General features: G+C 39.0%; 2 protein-coding genes across 2 annotated transcripts; one reads left to right on the plus strand and one right to left on the minus strand.

Moving 5' to 3' along the window:
* Positions 1–10,488: 10,488 nt before the first annotated feature.
* Positions 10,489–14,035, minus strand: LOC106674898 (uncharacterized). The gene is made up of 8 exons (XM_076885458.1): positions 13,670–14,035; positions 13,352–13,585; positions 13,142–13,246; positions 12,272–12,475; positions 11,837–12,169; positions 11,194–11,512; positions 11,042–11,099; positions 10,489–10,880 (listed from the first exon to the last, which is right to left on the minus strand). Exons 1-8 carry the CDS (start codon positions 13,863–13,865, stop codon positions 10,674–10,676), a joined length of 1,656 nt encoding a protein of 551 aa, XP_076741573.1. The 5' UTR covers positions 13,866–14,035; the 3' UTR covers positions 10,489–10,673.
* Positions 14,036–14,710: 675 nt separating this feature from the next.
* LOC143418916 (glutathione synthetase-like) lies at positions 14,711–16,346 on the plus strand. The gene is made up of 3 exons (XM_076884658.1): positions 14,711–15,053; positions 15,197–15,278; positions 16,291–16,346. Exons 1-3 carry the CDS (start codon positions 14,817–14,819, stop codon positions 16,308–16,310), a joined length of 339 nt encoding a protein of 112 aa, XP_076740773.1. The 5' UTR covers positions 14,711–14,816; the 3' UTR covers positions 16,311–16,346.
* The last annotated feature ends 764 nt before the right edge of the window (positions 16,347–17,110 follow it).

A 17,110-nucleotide genomic window follows, 5' to 3' on the forward strand; every position in this document is an offset into this window, starting at 1 on the left:
GTTACAACGGCAGATGGTTGTAATGAATTTAATAAGGTTCACATATGTACATACTAGTACTTACAACTGAATTCAGGGTTCAATTAAGAACTGACTCTTTTCTTTTATTATATTTCTTTTTTATTTTACAGTGAAGACAGGTGAGTTTATTCCTATATTTTTAAGTCATCATCAGGACTCTTGGTCTTGGGGTTGCTGGCAGTGTTGCAGCACCCCCTGCAGCAAATGGCAGACATCACAACACCCACTCACAGGTGCAAAAAAAAAGTAACAAAAAACAATATTAACAATAATTGAAAAAAGATATATAAACTGTTGAAATACTTCAAAAATCACTTCTTTCATTATTTTTCTCAGAAATGTGGGATTTGGGAAGTTTTTTCATAAAAAGGATCATTTTCAAATAACATTACATACTAGACACCGGCTATCACAATGGCATAAACACATTGTTTTTTGTTGTTATATATTATAGTGTCATTTAAAAAAAGAACAAAAGAAGACCATCAAATTAACGAGCTTCATCTCTTTAGAAATACTTGGAATTGTCCCAGTGCTGGCCTCTTTAATGTATCATTCTCCACCTTGGATTGGAAACATGGACCATCAGACTCACCTGTCCCTGATGAATGTCCTAACAGAAGGTTTTAACACTTTAGTCATCAGATCAATAAATTGTGAAGGAATCTGTCGCCTAAACTTCGGAGTGCCAAGCTACATCACAAATTGTTCAGTAATTTCACAGTCCTACCTTTGTTACAAAAGAATATTTGGATATTTGTGAAAAATTTTCGTTTGGGTCAGGTAAAATATTATCCATATGTGAAATGCACTATACACAGGTACACACACACACAGGTCTTTATCACCAGGTTCCACATTTATTTACAATTTTCCCCGGTTATGACTGAACACAGTCTGACAGCTGTCGGTCCCAGCCGATTTCCCTCTCCCTCCGCTCCTCTCCGTCTCACTATAAAAAGGGAAGGAAACCATTATCAGTCCAAATCGCCATCAGCTGTTCTCACCGGCATCTCCAGCACCGCCCCGTTGAGCCCACTGCACCACTCCTCCCCTGCAGCCGCGCCCGGGACCACACCTCCGCCACACCATATTTTTGATAGGTTCTTGTCAGTCGTGCACAAATAGGTTTATGTATGCCTTGACTGCTGCTTGTTAAAAACCACATAGTTGGAAGGCTAATATGCTTTTTAATGGTTACATAATGAATTTGCTTATCTGCGTGTCTTCCTAACAGGTAAGGGTTAATTATTGTCACATCTGTGTTAAAATATTGTGTCTAAGACCGTATACTTTTCTCAACAATGCAGACCAGTTGAGTTCAGTTTTGTCTGTTTTCTCTTGTCCTCTGTGTGTTGGGAAATAGTAGATAGTTACATGACTTACATACTTTAGTTATACTAGAAAGTAAAGAGACAAATTGAATACTACATACACGTTATACCTTATACCCTGCAAGATACAAGCAGGCAAGACCTCAGGTGCAAACTGTGCACCTGAGGTTTTGCCTGGTGTGGTTGACCCCAGCCTCTATCAATCTTGTGCTTAAAACTTGTTCCTTTGCTCCTATGATTAGTGCCTCTCTGCTGTTTTTCCAGCCAGGTATTATCCAGCCATTGGTAGGATTTTTCAGTGTCAGCACTTCTTCTATCTGCCGATGATATATGCTTTGCAGGAGCCTTTCCGTCTGTGATAGTTCTTGTTCTTGCTCTTTCTCAGGTTTCCGCTGCCTTAGGGATTCACTAAGCATGTGAACTGTGGACTGTGGCCATCTCCTGATGTACTCATAGATCGTTGTTGTTTCATCCTGGATAATGGTTTTGATGTTCACTTGTCCTTGAAGAGAGAGAGAGAGATTGAGAGGGGGGGGGAGGGGGGGGGGGAGATGTACCTGTGGTTCTACTGAAGCCTCTTCCAGTTCTGAGGGCAACAGCTCATAACACTACACCACTGGGACCTCTTTGGGCTTCACCTTTCGCATCTGATCTACTAACGTGTTGGTTTTTTTCACAGGGAGTGCTCTGGAGGAAACGTTGGTAGAGGAAGCTGCCATCCACACAGAGAAGGCAGCAGTGACCAGACAGCACTTGGACCCACTGCAGGTAGTCGGGCATAGGTGCATAGATCTAGGTGTTGCAGAGGTTGCTGTCTGGGAAATGGTCAGCTGGGTGAGTGATGCCATTTGCCAAATCCACACTATTCAAAACAAAAGGAGCAAATGGTGTATTTTTCTTTATGGAGATGTTTGAGGAGACAGCAACACCATTCAAGTGGTCAATGGAGGAATGGACTGTGCACTTGATGCCTCTTCTGAAGGGGTAGCCCAGATCGACAAATAGACAAAGCAGATGCCAACATGGCTTGCCTGTGGCCAAGGGCGAAAAAATAGGAGAGGCAGTCCCTAATGCTGGGTGGGTACAACCAGAGGTTTATCCTGAACTCTGTGGCTCTAACCAGTCCCCTGACTGGAAAATTGGCTTAGATCTGGTTCAGTGGACAGACTGATGGCAAGTCACATATGAGAGGCTGAAGCAAGCACTCTGGAAATTGTCAGAGCATGAACGTCACTATAACTCTGTGGAAAAAGAGTGTTTGGTCAGCTCTTCGCGTTATTACGTGCTGGGGTGCCCATTCATCGTCTGTTCAGACCATGCGATGTTGTAAAGGTTCAACCACATTTTAAAAAACATTTTAGGTAGTACAGATGCTGGGGGCACAGATGGCTATGGCTGACTTCCTCTGTTGGCGGCATGAAGGTATGGCAGCCGGGTGCGGTTTGTGGCTGGCTGTCAGAGGGAGAGGAAGGGCAGTGTTGGAGCAGCAACACTGGGAAGAATGGCACACCTGTCATGTATTTGTGCATTTTTTTTTTCTCTCCCCATAGAAGTTGTGAGCAAGCGGAGGAGACAGATATATTTTTAATAAAAACTTTTCATGGCGGGCAGTATAACGGTGGAGGTACGTAAAGTGATGGAGCTATTTTGTGGTCCAGAAGAAGAGAGAAAAATGCCAGCACGATGACTTTAATGTTTCATCGGTTCAGTTTTACAGACATTTTGCCAAAGCTCTAAACTATCCAGTACAGTAGTTCAGCTTGCATGTGCATATAATTTGAAGTTGTGTTGTATTTTGCAGGACATGTACAACACATTTCATCAGCTGCAGCATTTCTATTTTTCTAAACACTACTACTTTTCTTACTCTTGTATTTTATTTTCCACTATGATGTATGATTTTTACTCTCTACTTATCAGTTGTGGTGTCCCTTCTGTGATAGTTCATTATTATCCCAATCAGTGAATGCTCCCTTTAAATGATTTTTTTAGTTAAATCACAACGATTCGATGCTGCAGTAGATATTAGTTTCAATTTCGTCGACTTCTGCTTCCTTGGCATAGAGCTCAGCTTCGCTGGCATGAAGATCAGCTTCTTTGGAGTAGAAATCTTGTTGATGTTGAGTATTAACCTGCATTCTGCTGTAATGAGCTGAGATGTTTTCATAAATGGGACCAGGGTGCATCTACAGAAAGAAGACAAATGATATGAGCACTGGGTTATTTAACACTAAGGATTCAGTTTTTGCCTCATTCAAATAAAGAAATTACTTTTTTTGCAAATGTTGTACATTTTGCAAAAAGTTTTGATGTATGACATCTATCAGATTTAAATAGTTTAGTTTTTTCCTTTCATTCTTTGTATGCAGTAAAACACAGCAATTTTTAAAATTGAAACAAAAAGGAGTACATTTTTTGATTTATTATTGTCATTAATCGAGCTAAAAGTATTTCTTATTATTCAATTAATCAATGGAATAATTGATGAAATACTGAATTACTAAAATAACCAATAGCTGCAGCCCTAATGGCTAGCATTTTGTGCAGAGGATGGTCAGGATTTTTTATGGATAACAGTTCAGTGGTCTCCTCCCCAAAAGAGCTTTAGATGTGTGCAGATGCAGCTGATGATACTGTGTCATAATGTGAATGTGTTTTAGTCACATAAAAAATACAACTGTTGAGTAGAAACATGATCGAGGTAGGTGGTGAGCTCCAGTGATAAAAAGGCTACAAGAGGTTAGGATGTAAGTGAGAAAAAAAAGCATGATGAGTGATTTTAAAGTTTTTCTGTGATGGAGAATAAATTATTATTCCTGTGAAGAGAAAATGAGAGGTTTTTTTAACCTGTTTATTATCTGAAGTTTCTTGTCTTGGAGACTGACTGGAAGTCCTCTTTTTTCTATTGCACAAAAAGAAATAAATAAAATGTTAAAACATTTGGTAAATGTAGTGATTTTTAGATAGCGTTTCTCTGCACTCCTGGAGTACTCAAAGCGCTCTATACAACATGCCACATTCACTCTATGCTTTCTCACTAGCATACACATTCATACTCTGATGGATGCATCGGAGAGCAAGTGGTGGTTAGTATCTTGCCCAAGGATATTTGGCATGCAGACTGAGGGAGCCAAAAATCAAACCACCAACCTTTTGATCAACAGATGACCTGCTCTAACTCCTGAGCTACCGTTTAACCATGACAGGTATGACAGATGAGACAGTGTAGCTTACCTCCTGCACCAGTAGACAGTGAGAGGTATTAAAAGGAGCAGAGCTGCAGAAACTCCTGCAGCTGCTGGTGTCCATGTTCCTGTGATACTTTGGACAGTGAGAGTCTTTGGAGCAGAGCTGATATCTTTGTTGGTTTTCACAGCACAGGAGTAGCTTCCTGCATCCTCCCTGCTGACTGGGTCTAGGATCAGATGTTTGTTCTGGTTCTCTCTCGGGGTCAGAGGTCGACTGTTCAAGTACCAAATGTAGTTTGTGTTGTCAGTCAGAGGACAGCTGGTACTGCAGGTCAGTGTGACTCTCTGACCCTCTGTCACCACTGCAGAAGGACTCATCTTCACTCTCAGCTCTGGAAGAAGAACATACAATAATAATTATTATTATTATTATTAGACTCCAGACTCCGTCAGTGTCATTTTTAAATCATGTTTAGTGAGTAATGCCATGTTTTAAGTGAAAAAAGCTCAGTTCTTCATTTCTGTGACATTTTACAGGGATTGTTTGCTTTATTTCATTGTATTTGTCTGACAACTGGGGTTATTAATTTCTTTTCAGCTATTCATGCCATTATTGTTACTGTTCTAGGTTACGTGTGGGTTATATAGATGTTTTCTTAATATTCCACCTTGTGATATTTGCTCAATCCAACATGAAACTTGAATAACTATCATTTTCTTAATTTCTGTGAACAGGAAAATGAATTTTTTTGTGTATTTGATATATAGCAAAGTGCTCATTAGAAAATATTTGATCAGGATTATAAAATAGTTTTATATATTTTAAAAGTCAAAAATAATGTTTTTTTCACTTGATCTGACTGTACAAAAAAAAAAAAAAAATACACCGAAAGGGTGAATTTTTCTATAAAAGGAAAATGTCTGTTTGCTTTTGATTCTTGCTCTGTAATGGAATATTTTCACAATCCTGTTAATGAGTAAAGTCTGCTGAGTGAAGAGTTTAGATTTACCTGTGACAATCAAAAATACTCCAGGCAGATCAGACTGTGTCCATCCTTCATGATCTTTGTTGAATCTGAATGTGTATCCTCCTGAGTCATTCTTCTTCAGGTTGTTGATGGTCAGGATGTGTTGGTTCTTCATGTTGTCCTGATACTCCACACCACCTGCAGCCTCAATCAGCCTTTTAACTTCCTCATCACCACTTCTCAGTTTTTTACTCCAACATTTAAACTCTGGCTTCATGTTATCAGGATGTGAGTATTCACTTGTGATGTTGACTGAAGATCCTTCCAGAGCACAGATTCTCCTGCTGACATAATTCACTCTCCAGCAGTTTTTATCCTGAACACCTGAAATATAGATGGATTATGAAATGACTGACTGGTCTATATTTCAGGATGTCAGTGAATCAATAATTTTTTTTAACACATACAAACTTCTGTAGATTGAAGACGTTTGTGGCTTTTAACTGCACAAGAAAATGTGCCTCTTGAAGAGTTTTGAACTGAATAATGTTGATTCTCATAATAGCTTTGTTTGTTGTGGTACCAGAGGTAGATAGTCTGAGGGTCTGTCAGGTTACATCTTGTACTACAAGCCAGTGTAACAAACCCAGAAATGGAAGAAGTCCTTTGAACATGAAGCTCTGTTGATAAAAGATAAATACACTTCCCGTTACTGTGCATAGATATATTCATAAAGTTTATATAATTCATACAAATGTTGGACTCAACAAATCTGACATGTGAGTTTTGGTGGTGTTATTTTTGTACCACTTCACCTCTGGGATATGTGATGGTGCACGGCTCATCCACTGGTGTCTGTTTATAAGAACACATGTCTCCATAAGCATAAGTCACACTGAAGCAGGTTGCTGTGATGGAATCTGAAGAAAAAGTAATGCAATTAAATATTTGTAAGAAGATTATTTTTATATTTAGAATTGAGATTTCTGTTCATATTGAATTTATTTATTGTCAAATAATATAGCAGAATAAGTATCATGACTCACCCACAGAGACTTGAGGGGCTCTGAGATCCTCGTAGCCTTTGACAGCACAGGAGTATGTGACTGCTTCCTCACTGCTGAGCAGCTCTTGGTACCAGGGAGACCAGTCCTCATAGAGAAACTCTCTGTTCTTGTACCAGATGTAGGCTGCAGGCTTTTCAGTCAGAGGACAGCTGCTGCTGCACATCAGTGTTACTGTCTGTCCCTCTGTGGCAGGAATCACCTTTACCTGCAGCTCTGAGAGGATGATGGAGAACAACTTATACAATGATGTCATTTGGAAAGTAATTCATGAGTAAAAGTCACTGTACCTGCAACAACTTGAAGAGTAATTCTGTTGAGCCAACAGTGTCCTGGACTGTCTGTAGTCTTCATACAGCAGTAAGCGTTTGCATCACTCTCTCTTAGATCATTGATGGTTAAAGTTGGGTTTTTCTTATCAGAGATGTTGTACGTTACACGTTGTCCATCCACAGAGAGCTCACTCTGAACATAATTTCCCTTCCATTGGACAGTGAACCATTTTCTGCTTGAAGTCAGATGTTGATGTGAGCAGTGCAGATCCACTGATGAACCTTTGAGAGCACAGATCCTGGTTTCTCCTCCATTAACACCTTAAACAGAAACTTTCTTTAGAAAAAAACCTTTCAGTCAAAAAGAGAGAGATATTCTGTAGTTTACATTAGGAACTAATCTGAACTCAAAGTTGTCATCTATAAATCATGTAGTAGGATTAGCTATGGTTACTTTCATTCTTAAATAGGGACAAATAAATAATCACTGATACCTGTGATGTAAATGATGACACCCACAAAGAGACGACAAGCATTCCTGAGCGGCATGATTGTTGTAGTCCAGACTTTAACGTTTAACACTGACAGTGAAAGCTTGAATAATAAAAAAAAAAAAGTAAGTCATCAGTCACCTAAGCTGTTCTCCTTTTCAGAGTGAAAGGTTAGGGGGGGGAAGATTGACTGTTGTTTCATATTCAGTGGTTTCACATCTTGTGCAGCTTTGAGGCTAATACCAAACTTCCTTCCTTTTCCTTTCAATCTTTTGTCGACTCTGCTGTGTGCACTTGTATTTTAAATAAATGTGCAATAAATAGTCACCTCAGGTGCTTTAAGCTGTTCAGAAGAAAGCTGTGTGTTGAAGCTTTTGTCCATATCTAATTATGGTGGTTTATGGTTTGTGATGAATACAAACGACTGTGGTGATCAAGAAACCCCAGATTCAAGCTCACTGTGCAACATGAACTGCTGTGGAGATGCAGACTTTTTTTTGATACTGGTTACACATGGGTGCTGGGTGTGGCCTAAAAGTGACAGCTTTTACCACATTTGAGCAACACTCAGAAGTGACAACAGGTCTTCAACCACAGAGATAAACACTGTAAAATTTTATAGGAAAATTGTGTTCAACATTCACTCTTGTTGTTTCCTGCCTCAGATTCTGTGATTTATTGTTTGAATGCTGAAAAACAAGCACAATTTCAGATTCCTTTAGCACCTTCTCTCTTGTTCTGTTGTTTAGTAATTTGAGACCAGAAGGGACCATAATTACTGCTCATTGTGTCAGCAACTCCATGTTTAATGCAACAGTCTTGATGCTGAGGGATCTGATCATCTTTTCTGAGCCATTCTGCACACGTTGGTAACATTTTCTATTGTTCTCTGCTTAACCTTCAACAAGTGAGGACTGTAAATGTCATTACTCAATTATGTTATGTGCCAAGTTTTCACCAATCTTTTTATATTTTACACTCAGGGACAATTGATTTTAATGATTGCTGATCACTAAGAATTGTAATACTTTTGGTTTTACTGTCATATTTTTACTGTTACTATCAAGTGAGGGTGTGTGCCAAGCAACGAGAGAACCCAAAATGCAGGACTTGGCAGACAGGCTTAACTAAACTCAAACAGCTTTATTGCCAGAGCTCAGGAACAAAAACCTAAACTGAAAACTTGAACAGAGGGAAATTTGAATAGACTTGAAAAGACATGAGGCTATGGGGGAAAGAGACACTGCTGGGAAAACAAGGTGCAAGTGAACAGAATCAATTAATGAAAACGAGCAAAGAAAAACTGAACACAACACACACAGGGCAAAAGACTATCAAAATAAAACAGGAAACCAACACTTAGACTGAGACTAACACCTGATTTTGACAGGCCAAAGTAAACACAAAGACAAACTCACTAAACATGGACACAGAAACGTAGATGAGGCATAGACAACACAGGAGGACCAGAAAAACTTGAGAATAACAAAGAAAACGATGAATACAAAATCAGAATGAAAACCTAACCAAAGCAAAGGTAATATTTAAACTAAAAACTACAAATGGTAGTGATATTTCCCAAACAGAAAACACTGGGTACAAAACCCAGTATCGTGACAGTTATAGCATTAATGCTCGTAATAAACATGGATAAAGTTCCAAATAATAACACCTTTAACAGAAACTTTCATTAGAAAACAGCTTCATTATCTCATCCATCTTTTTTACCTTTCTATCAATAATATGTTGGCATCTGTGACCCTCATCCTGCTGTCCCAGCATGCAACAGCAAAGAGGATGGCACTGACCACAACAGACTCAGAGAAAATCCTGAGCGTTGTCCGATACATGTTAAAAGATCTCAGCTGCTTCAGAAAATAGATACGACTCGGGCCCTTCCTGCAGAATGCAGTGATGCTTTTAACGCAGTCCGGTTTATTTTCTGATACGAGTGTGTTGCTGATCTCTGTGGAAGACACAAAGTGTTGAAGACGCAGATATTGTGGCCTTCCTGTCAGGTAATCCACAATCCAGGACACAAGAGAGGCATCCACATGCATCAGTTTATCAGCCAGGAAGGTTGGCCTGATGGTATGAACTGGAAAAGTCGAAAAATATAACCTTCACAGTGCTTGGACACAATTTATCAGGTAGATGATGGAAACCTCAACTCCAAGGCAACACTTGGAGCTGAAGCAGATTCTGATGCAGTTATTATAGTTAACTAAAACTTAGCTAAGAACTAAAAGTAGATGTGAAAAACAAAAGAAAAAAATTGTTCGCAAAGTTACTCTTTAAAAAAAATGTGGTTTGAAATTCACTCTTGTTTTTTGCTGTCTCAGACAATTCTGGGGGGCTACTCTACTGTTTTTTTGTTTTTTTTTTCGTCTGTTTGTCTGTTTTGCAGTTAGAGACACGTCCACTAGATGACAATATTATCATATCTCATGATACAGTAATGCTGAAGGATCTAATACTGTTTGCTGAGTTATCCTGCTGGTATTGGTAACATTTTCTGTTGTTGTCTGCCTACCTGTTATCAAGTCAGAGCCTTTCTGTGGAGTTTGCATGTTCTTTCCATGTTTGCATGGGTTCTCTAAACTTTTTTCGGAATTACTCAGTATTTCAGGACACTTTTCTTCTCTCCTAAGAGATCTTGAATTATTACTCATTTATTCCATCGCACCTACCAATAAGTATTTTTACATAATAATTACATCCTAAGTCACGGGCTGTATCAACACTGTCACCTAACTGTGTGATGTTTTTGAACATTCTGATAACAAATAGTTTCTTTAAGAGACAATAATAGAAGGGAAAATGGGTCATTCAAGCATCAAACATTCAAAAACTTTACAGAAAAACCTGAAGAAATAAGAGACAAATGATTATTCAGATAAATCTTCACACTATAGCTGAAAGAATTAAACTACTACAGCTCATTTTTTAAATATTTATTAATACTCATAAAGGTTATTGATTTATGTTAAGCCGTTATCAGTTCATGTATGGTTCAGGGAAAAAAGAAATGATGACTTTAAGTTTTAACTGTTCAGTCTGAAAGCTCTAAACCACGCAGAAAGCAACAACACAAAGCTCACAAGTTTGCATGTTTTACAAAGTTAGCAATAATATTTTTACATTGTCTTATACTTTGTACACAACACATGCATTTCATGATCAAACATCTTTAAATTGAAACCCACAAGCATTTCTACTTTTCTACTCATTTCTACTGTATTCTACGTGCCATTTTAGAGTGTGGTTGTTTTACACTCTGTACACAACAGCTGTGGCGCTTTTTTGAGTTTTTTTTCTGTTTAAAAGGCAGTGACTCAGTATTGGATGTTAGAGTATAGATCAGCTGTATTGGAATAGAGTTCAGCTTGATTGGGATAGACTTTGCCTTCATTGCAGTAGAGGTCACCTTGATTGGAGTCAAGTTCTCCTTCATTGGAATAGAGATGAGCTGGTTGGTGTGTATTGACAGGCATTCTGCTGTAGTGAGCTGAGACGTTTTCATATATGGGATTATGGCTAACCTGAGGAGACCAAAAACATAACCTCCCATATGGTACACATTTTACACCATATGGAAGGTTAAGACATTGGTGAGATAAACAAGACAAAAAAATCTATCCACACAAAGGATAAATGATCAAGTAAAAGAAAAACAGGATTGTGGATGCACTGTGTTGTGTACCTGCTGTTTGTTGTCTGATATTTCACTCTTTGGAGAATGACTAGAAGCCCTCTTTTTTCTGAGTGTCAAACATGAAAGGATATGACTGAATAACAGATTTCAAATCAGAGTTTGAACATGACTGATCTTAAAGAGAACACAGTGATGCTCACCTCCGGCAGCAGAACACAGTGAGAAGTATTATTATTATTAACAGGAGAGCTGCAAAACCTCCTGCAGCTGCTGGTAGCCATTGAGCTGTGGTGTTATCCTTGTTAGTTTTAACACCACAGGAATAATTTCTTATATTCTCCCTGCTGACTGGGTCTAGGATCAGATGTTTGTTGTGGGTCTCTGTCATGTTCAGATGTCGACTGTTGAAGTACCAAATGTAGTTTGTGTTGTCAGTCAGAGGACAGCTGGTGCTGCAGGTCAGTGTGACTCTCTGACCCTCTGTCACCACTGCAGAAGGACTCATCTTCACTCTCAGCTCTGAAAGAGGAACATTACTAAATAATTAAAAACTATAAATCTCATAAAAAAATTTCCCGATGACCTTTTTTTTAATATAGGATAGCATTTTGATGGGTAATGTGATACAGGTCAATGTGGAACGCAAAGGACCGTCAACAGTTTTACAAGAAGCACTTCTTAGACCAGCTAAAATGTGATGATCAGTGAAATTTTGCTGATAACACTTTTACATTCAGTATTGTTTGCTCAGGTTTACATGAGGCTTTTTAGGCTTTTTAGTGTAAAACATTGAGGCTCTTACATGAATGAAACATCTTAGGTCATCTTGTTAGGAGACTTTACCTGTGACAATCAAAAAGACTCCAGGCAGTTTCAGTTCTTTATCATTTCCTTTCAGGATGAAGGTGTATTCTCCTGAGTCATTCTTCTTCAGGTTTTTGATGGTCAGGGTGTGTTGGTTCTTCATGTTGTCCTGATACTCCACACGACCTGAAGGCTCAATCGGTTTTTCAAGTTCCTTATCACCTGTTTTCCATTTTTTACTCCAACATTTAAACTCTGGTTTCATGTTATCAGGATGTGAGTATTTACTGATAATGTTCACTGAAGATCCTTCCAGAGCACAGATTCTCCTGCTGACATAATTCACTGTCCAGCAGTTTTTATCCTGAACACCTGAAATATAGATGGACGATTTAAAGTTGACTGTGGTGTCTGCATGTTGAGATAACAGCTTGTTATTAATTAACAGAATTAACAGTTTTCTTTGATACTCACAGACGTCATCAGATTGAAGATGCTCATGACCTTTAATTGCACAGTAAAAGTTGTTTTTCAAAGAACTTGGAGTTGAAATGCTTCTTATATTTTCCCTATAAAGTTTTCCATTTTCATACCACACATAGACAGTTTGAGGGTCGATCAGAGGACATGAGGTGCTACAGGTCAGTGTGTTCCCAGGTGTCTTTACAACATGTACCACTGAAGAGATGATAAATACAGTTTCGTCAGTCACTATGTTATTATGCATATTTTATACGTGTATGTATGTCAGTTACATGGTTTTGTGTATGGGAGCAGATTTGTAGAGGTGAGTTCAAAGAACGGTACTTGAACTCACTTCTCTTTTCATTATAAGAGAGGAGTCTGTGTACTCATTCTGTCTTTTCCTCATCAGGGACGTTTTCAGTTTAACACATTTTCATTGACTGCATCCACACACTTCAATAATAATCTTGGCATTCTACTTTTTTCACCCAAAGCGTAATGTAATTCACGTGTGACCTGATGGCTGTCAGTGCTACCCCTCAGCTTCTTAGTAGATGTACCTGTGCTGTTAATGTGAAAATCCTACTTGAATCCATTCCTGAATTATTGCAATCACAAAATTTTCAGAAAACTAGAACTTTGACCTTGACCTCGAGGTCAGTGTCAAGGAGATTCAAAATCATCAAAGATTTTTAGTACATGTGCCTTTTGTAGCAATTTGGAAATCCTACTCATTCTCGCATTCACAAATCTCTGTGTCCATGCCAACTGCCAATAACATCTTTTAACCCTTCAGCCTTTTTACAGCTGAGGGGTTAAAAAAGTGAATATAGAAACAGTGCATTTCAGAGATCAGTAAGAAGACGTGTTTGTGTTCACCTCTGGGAAATGTGATGGAACAAGGCTCATGTTCTGATCCCTGCTGATAAGGACACATTTCGCTTTTAGTGTACGTCACATTGAAGCATGTTGATGTGATGGAATCTGGATGAAAAAAATATTAGAGTATTGAGTATGTTTACTCAGAATTATTTGACTTAGTTTATTTAGAGTAGTTTATTTTGTAACACACTGAACATCATGACTCACCCACAGAGACTTGAGGGGCTCTGAGATGCTCGTAGCCTTTGACAGCACAGGAGTATGTGGCTGCTTCCTCACTGCTGAGCAGCTCTTGGTACCAGGGAGACCAGTCCTCATAGAGAAACTCTCTGTTCTTGTACCAGATGTAGGCTGCAGGCTTTTCAGTCAGAGGACAGCTGCTGCTGCACATCAGTGTTACTGTCTGTCCCTCTGTGGCAGGAATCACCTTTACCTGCAGCTCTGAGAAGATTGTTAATAGAAAAATTATCAATACATTGATTATTCATAGATGAGTTCTTAACGCATTTGATAAAACCACTGTACCTGCAACACTGAGAGAAATTCCCCTTTGGCCACAGTCTGATTTGTCAGCAGGTTCTCTGCAGCAGTAAATGTTTGCATCATTCTCTGCTAGATTGTTGACTGTCAGAGTCAAGTTACTATCTGCTGACATGCTGTACTTTCCATCTGCAGATGTCTCAATCTTGAAGCCCCCCCTGTGTACACTGTACCAGTTCATGCTTGATGTTGGATGTTGATGTGAGCAGGACAGATTCACTGATGAACCTTTCAAGGCACAGATGCTGTTTGTTTGTCCCTGAACACCTTTAACACAACATTTGATTAACAAGCATCTGTGCAGATTTACACAATTTCTATAACATTCATATGTTATTCTGACAATATAAGTTTCATGCATTTTTCCATGCAGCACTCTGAAAATTGCTAATATATTGCAACGTTATCAGAGAACCATCAAATGTTTTGTTGCAAAAAGTCACAGGGTCAAGAAATGTATTAAAAACAGACCACCAAAGATTTGAGAAGAATCAAACGTGTTATTTTCCATTGATTTCATATTAACTGGAAAATTATAGTACTTCTTCTTCTGACCAAAACCCTCTCCGAACATTGTCTGGGAGGTTCCGGGTGCTGCTGCAGAAAACATTTGATCATTGAGAAATCAAATAACCAACAATCTTCAACTTGAAAATAAATTCAGTGTTTTGGTCAATGACTTTTTTTTATGTCAAAAACATTTATTTATAAATTTAAAGTTTTAAAGTTGTTTGTTTTCTCATTCTCACTTCATTGGCTGAAAATAAACAAAGGAAATGGGGAAATATTCATTTTTCATTTAGTTGCATAATAATTCTGCACACTAATAGTTACCAACAAATATGAAAATCTCACTTTTACTTTCTTAAATATCCTGATTAGGCGCTGTAGTTGTTGAAACCAACTGTTGTCACCCTCTGCTGCTCAGTGTGCTGGCTGTTTTCTCGGGAATCTCAACCACAAGAAAGTTTATACGAACGAAGCTAAAAAACCTGTGACAGTTTGTGAAACGTCATTAGCAGCAGTGAAATAAGTTAGTTAGTGAAATGATAGAGGCTATTTTATGCTGGAAAAATTCTTCCAGCACAAAGTGGCCCAATAAACGGAATTTTTTAATACAGAAATACATCTAATGATAAAAAGCAGAGAATTCATTGTCTGTTTTCCATTGCAGAGCTGGGATGCTCGTCTCCTCATGGAGCGCTCTCGAGCTGTGAAGTGTCCAGATATCAGCGCTCACCTGGCTGGTACCAAGAAGGTTCAGCAAGTGCTCCCCAGACCTGGAGTCCTGGACAGATTCTTCCCAGACCAGCCTCAAGCTGTGCAGCAGATCCGAGCGACATTGGCTGACCTCTACACTCTAGACATGGTGAGACAAAGGGCACGGTTTGTTCATTGTTTGGAAAATTTGGCATTAGATAATCCTCACCTGGGTGTTGCTGTTCAGTGTAAGCAATATCATTTGCATTTTATTCCTCTGATTTATTTCTCTGTGGTTGCGCTGGTCTACAGGGTCCAGAGAGGGACAAAACAGTATCAGTGGCCTTGTCAGCAGCAGAACGGTTTGTCTTGAAGTCTCAGCGAGAAGGAGGAGGTACAGCGGGCGGGGGGATAGAAGCGTCTTTAAAAATGTTGAAAACTTCTGTTTGTTGCTCACCATTTGTTAAACTAGGGAAGTTTAAGCAGTGCATGTGTGGATCTGCACACACATGCAGCATTTTCTTGCATTCCATGTATGAGCTAGCCTCAGTCAAAACAGTGACGACACATACATGACTGCCTGCTGTTTTGCATTACTGTGTATCTACTGTGATTCATGCATGCTGTACTGTGACTGAGATAATAGTGTATATGAGACACACTTGACAACAACATTGATCAGGATGTGAAAAAGCTACCAGATACAAGTTGTCAGCAGGTTATGGCTGACTAACCACCCTGCCTTACATCACTCTGGGCTAATACTGTAAAAAGCAATCATTAGTTTTCTTTGTAATATCAGATCATTTGTTTTGATAAATACAAAGTCCAGTATCAGGGTTCATATGAGCTATTTTAGCAGTAATTTTACACTCCACTATGATAGTGTTTAGCTGTTAATCATGTTAGCAAGGAAGCTCGGGTTTGTAATTCATTCTTAATTTAGCCACGCTGCATGAATTTGGATGATACGATTTTTGAAAATGGCAGTTTCATTTATGGGGCGTTTATAAAATGGTATTTCTTAGGCTGGCTTTTAAGGAAGGAGAAAAGGTATGTATCAGTTGGCTGGGAAGAAAGATGGAGGTGGAAAGGATGTGCAAGCTATGGGACAAAGTTGCTGAGACTAGGTTAAAAAGAGGTGAGGATCAGTGAGCAGGAGTGTGGCTTTGTGCTGAAAAGAGCACAACAGATTGTCTGGAGAGAAGGTGAAGGAAAGTCAGCTGAAGCAAGACAGTTTGTGGAGTTTGTGTTGGACTGTATGTTATGCTGGGAGCCTGGGGATTAGTGCACTTTGATTCCAAGTTAATACTAGCTAGTGTTTCTCACTGGTTTTTGGGTGGTAGAGTAAAAGGGATTGGTTGGTGGCTGTTTCTAATGTTAGCCTTGTCTTTGCTTTCTTACAGGCAGGGTAAAGACATGGTGATGAATGAGTGTGTGGGCCGTCTGCTGAGGACCAAGAGCTCAGGACAGTCAGACGGGGGCGTTGCAGCAGGAGTCACCGTGCTCGACAACCCTCTGCTGTCCTGAGATGTCACACTCCTGCCTGCACATACAAACCACACTGAAGTCAGAGTTCCACCTGCACCTCCACCTGTTCTTGCAACAGCATGAAAACTGACAGAGGTGAGACAGCAGAAAAGTTCTTGTCTATTTTTTTTTTTTTTTACTAAGTTAAGGAATTAAGTTAAGAAGAGTGATTAAATAAATAGTTTCTTGCATTTTTGATTTAATGATTGTGTTTAGGATTATTTCAGAAACATGTTTAGAGGATCTTTGTAAGCCTGTATTTACTTTAAAAGAAGGGAAGCACTTCTTCATCCTACAGAAAAGGTGACACATTACAGATGAGTTCATAAAAAGTGTCTCTGTCACTCTTTCAAGGCTCTGTCACTTTTTCTTTTGTACTGGAACAGCATGGTAAAGTAGGCCTAGGCTGCCATCTTGTGGCAGTGTGTTGTTACTACAACATATGAAATTGTGTTTCTATTGGAAATATAATTCAGCACCACTGAGCCGCTCTCTCAGTTACAAACTGAACCTGTTTTGTAGACATATAAATCACTAAGTACAGTGAAGCTTTTGGTTTTGTAAAAGTGTTTCTTATTCTAAATGCATGTTGATTTTTATCAGGGTGAAGAGCAGTTAGCAGTGCATTCATGGACATCTTTAAACTATTAATTGAAGAATCTTTGGTCATGATGGCATGAACTAGAAGCGTGAGCT

The sequence above is a fragment of the Maylandia zebra genome, linkage group LG6 (genome assembly GCF_041146795.1).
Source record: "Maylandia zebra isolate NMK-2024a linkage group LG6, Mzebra_GT3a, whole genome shotgun sequence".
In the NCBI taxonomy this organism is placed as follows: domain Eukaryota; kingdom Metazoa; phylum Chordata; class Actinopteri; order Cichliformes; family Cichlidae; genus Maylandia; species Maylandia zebra.

Bases quoted from the DNA above. Each gene is read 5' to 3' on its own strand.
- LOC143418916 (XM_076884658.1), top strand. From the start codon at position 14,817: ATGATAAAAAGCAGAGAATTCATTGTCTGTTTTCCATTGCAGAGCTGG. The intron at 15,054-15,196 runs GTGAGACAAAGG...GCTGGTCTACAG, and splicing joins ACCTCTACACTCTAGACATG to GGTCCAGAGAGGGACAAAAC. The intron at 15,279-16,290 runs GTACAGCGGGCG...GCTTTCTTACAG, and splicing joins GTCTCAGCGAGAAGGAGGAG to GCAGGGTAAAGACATGGTGA.
- LOC106674898 (XM_076885458.1), bottom strand. From the start codon at position 13,865: ATGAACTGGTACAGTGTACACAGGGGGGGCTTCAAGATTGAGACATCT. The intron at 11,513-11,836 runs GTAAAGTCTCCT...TTCCTCTTTCAG, and splicing joins AGTCTTTTTGATTGTCACAG to AGCTGAGAGTGAAGATGAGT. The intron at 11,100-11,193 runs GTGAGCATCACT...TTTGACACTCAG, and splicing joins ACTGTGTTCTGCTGCCGGAG to AAAAAAGAGGGCTTCTAGTC.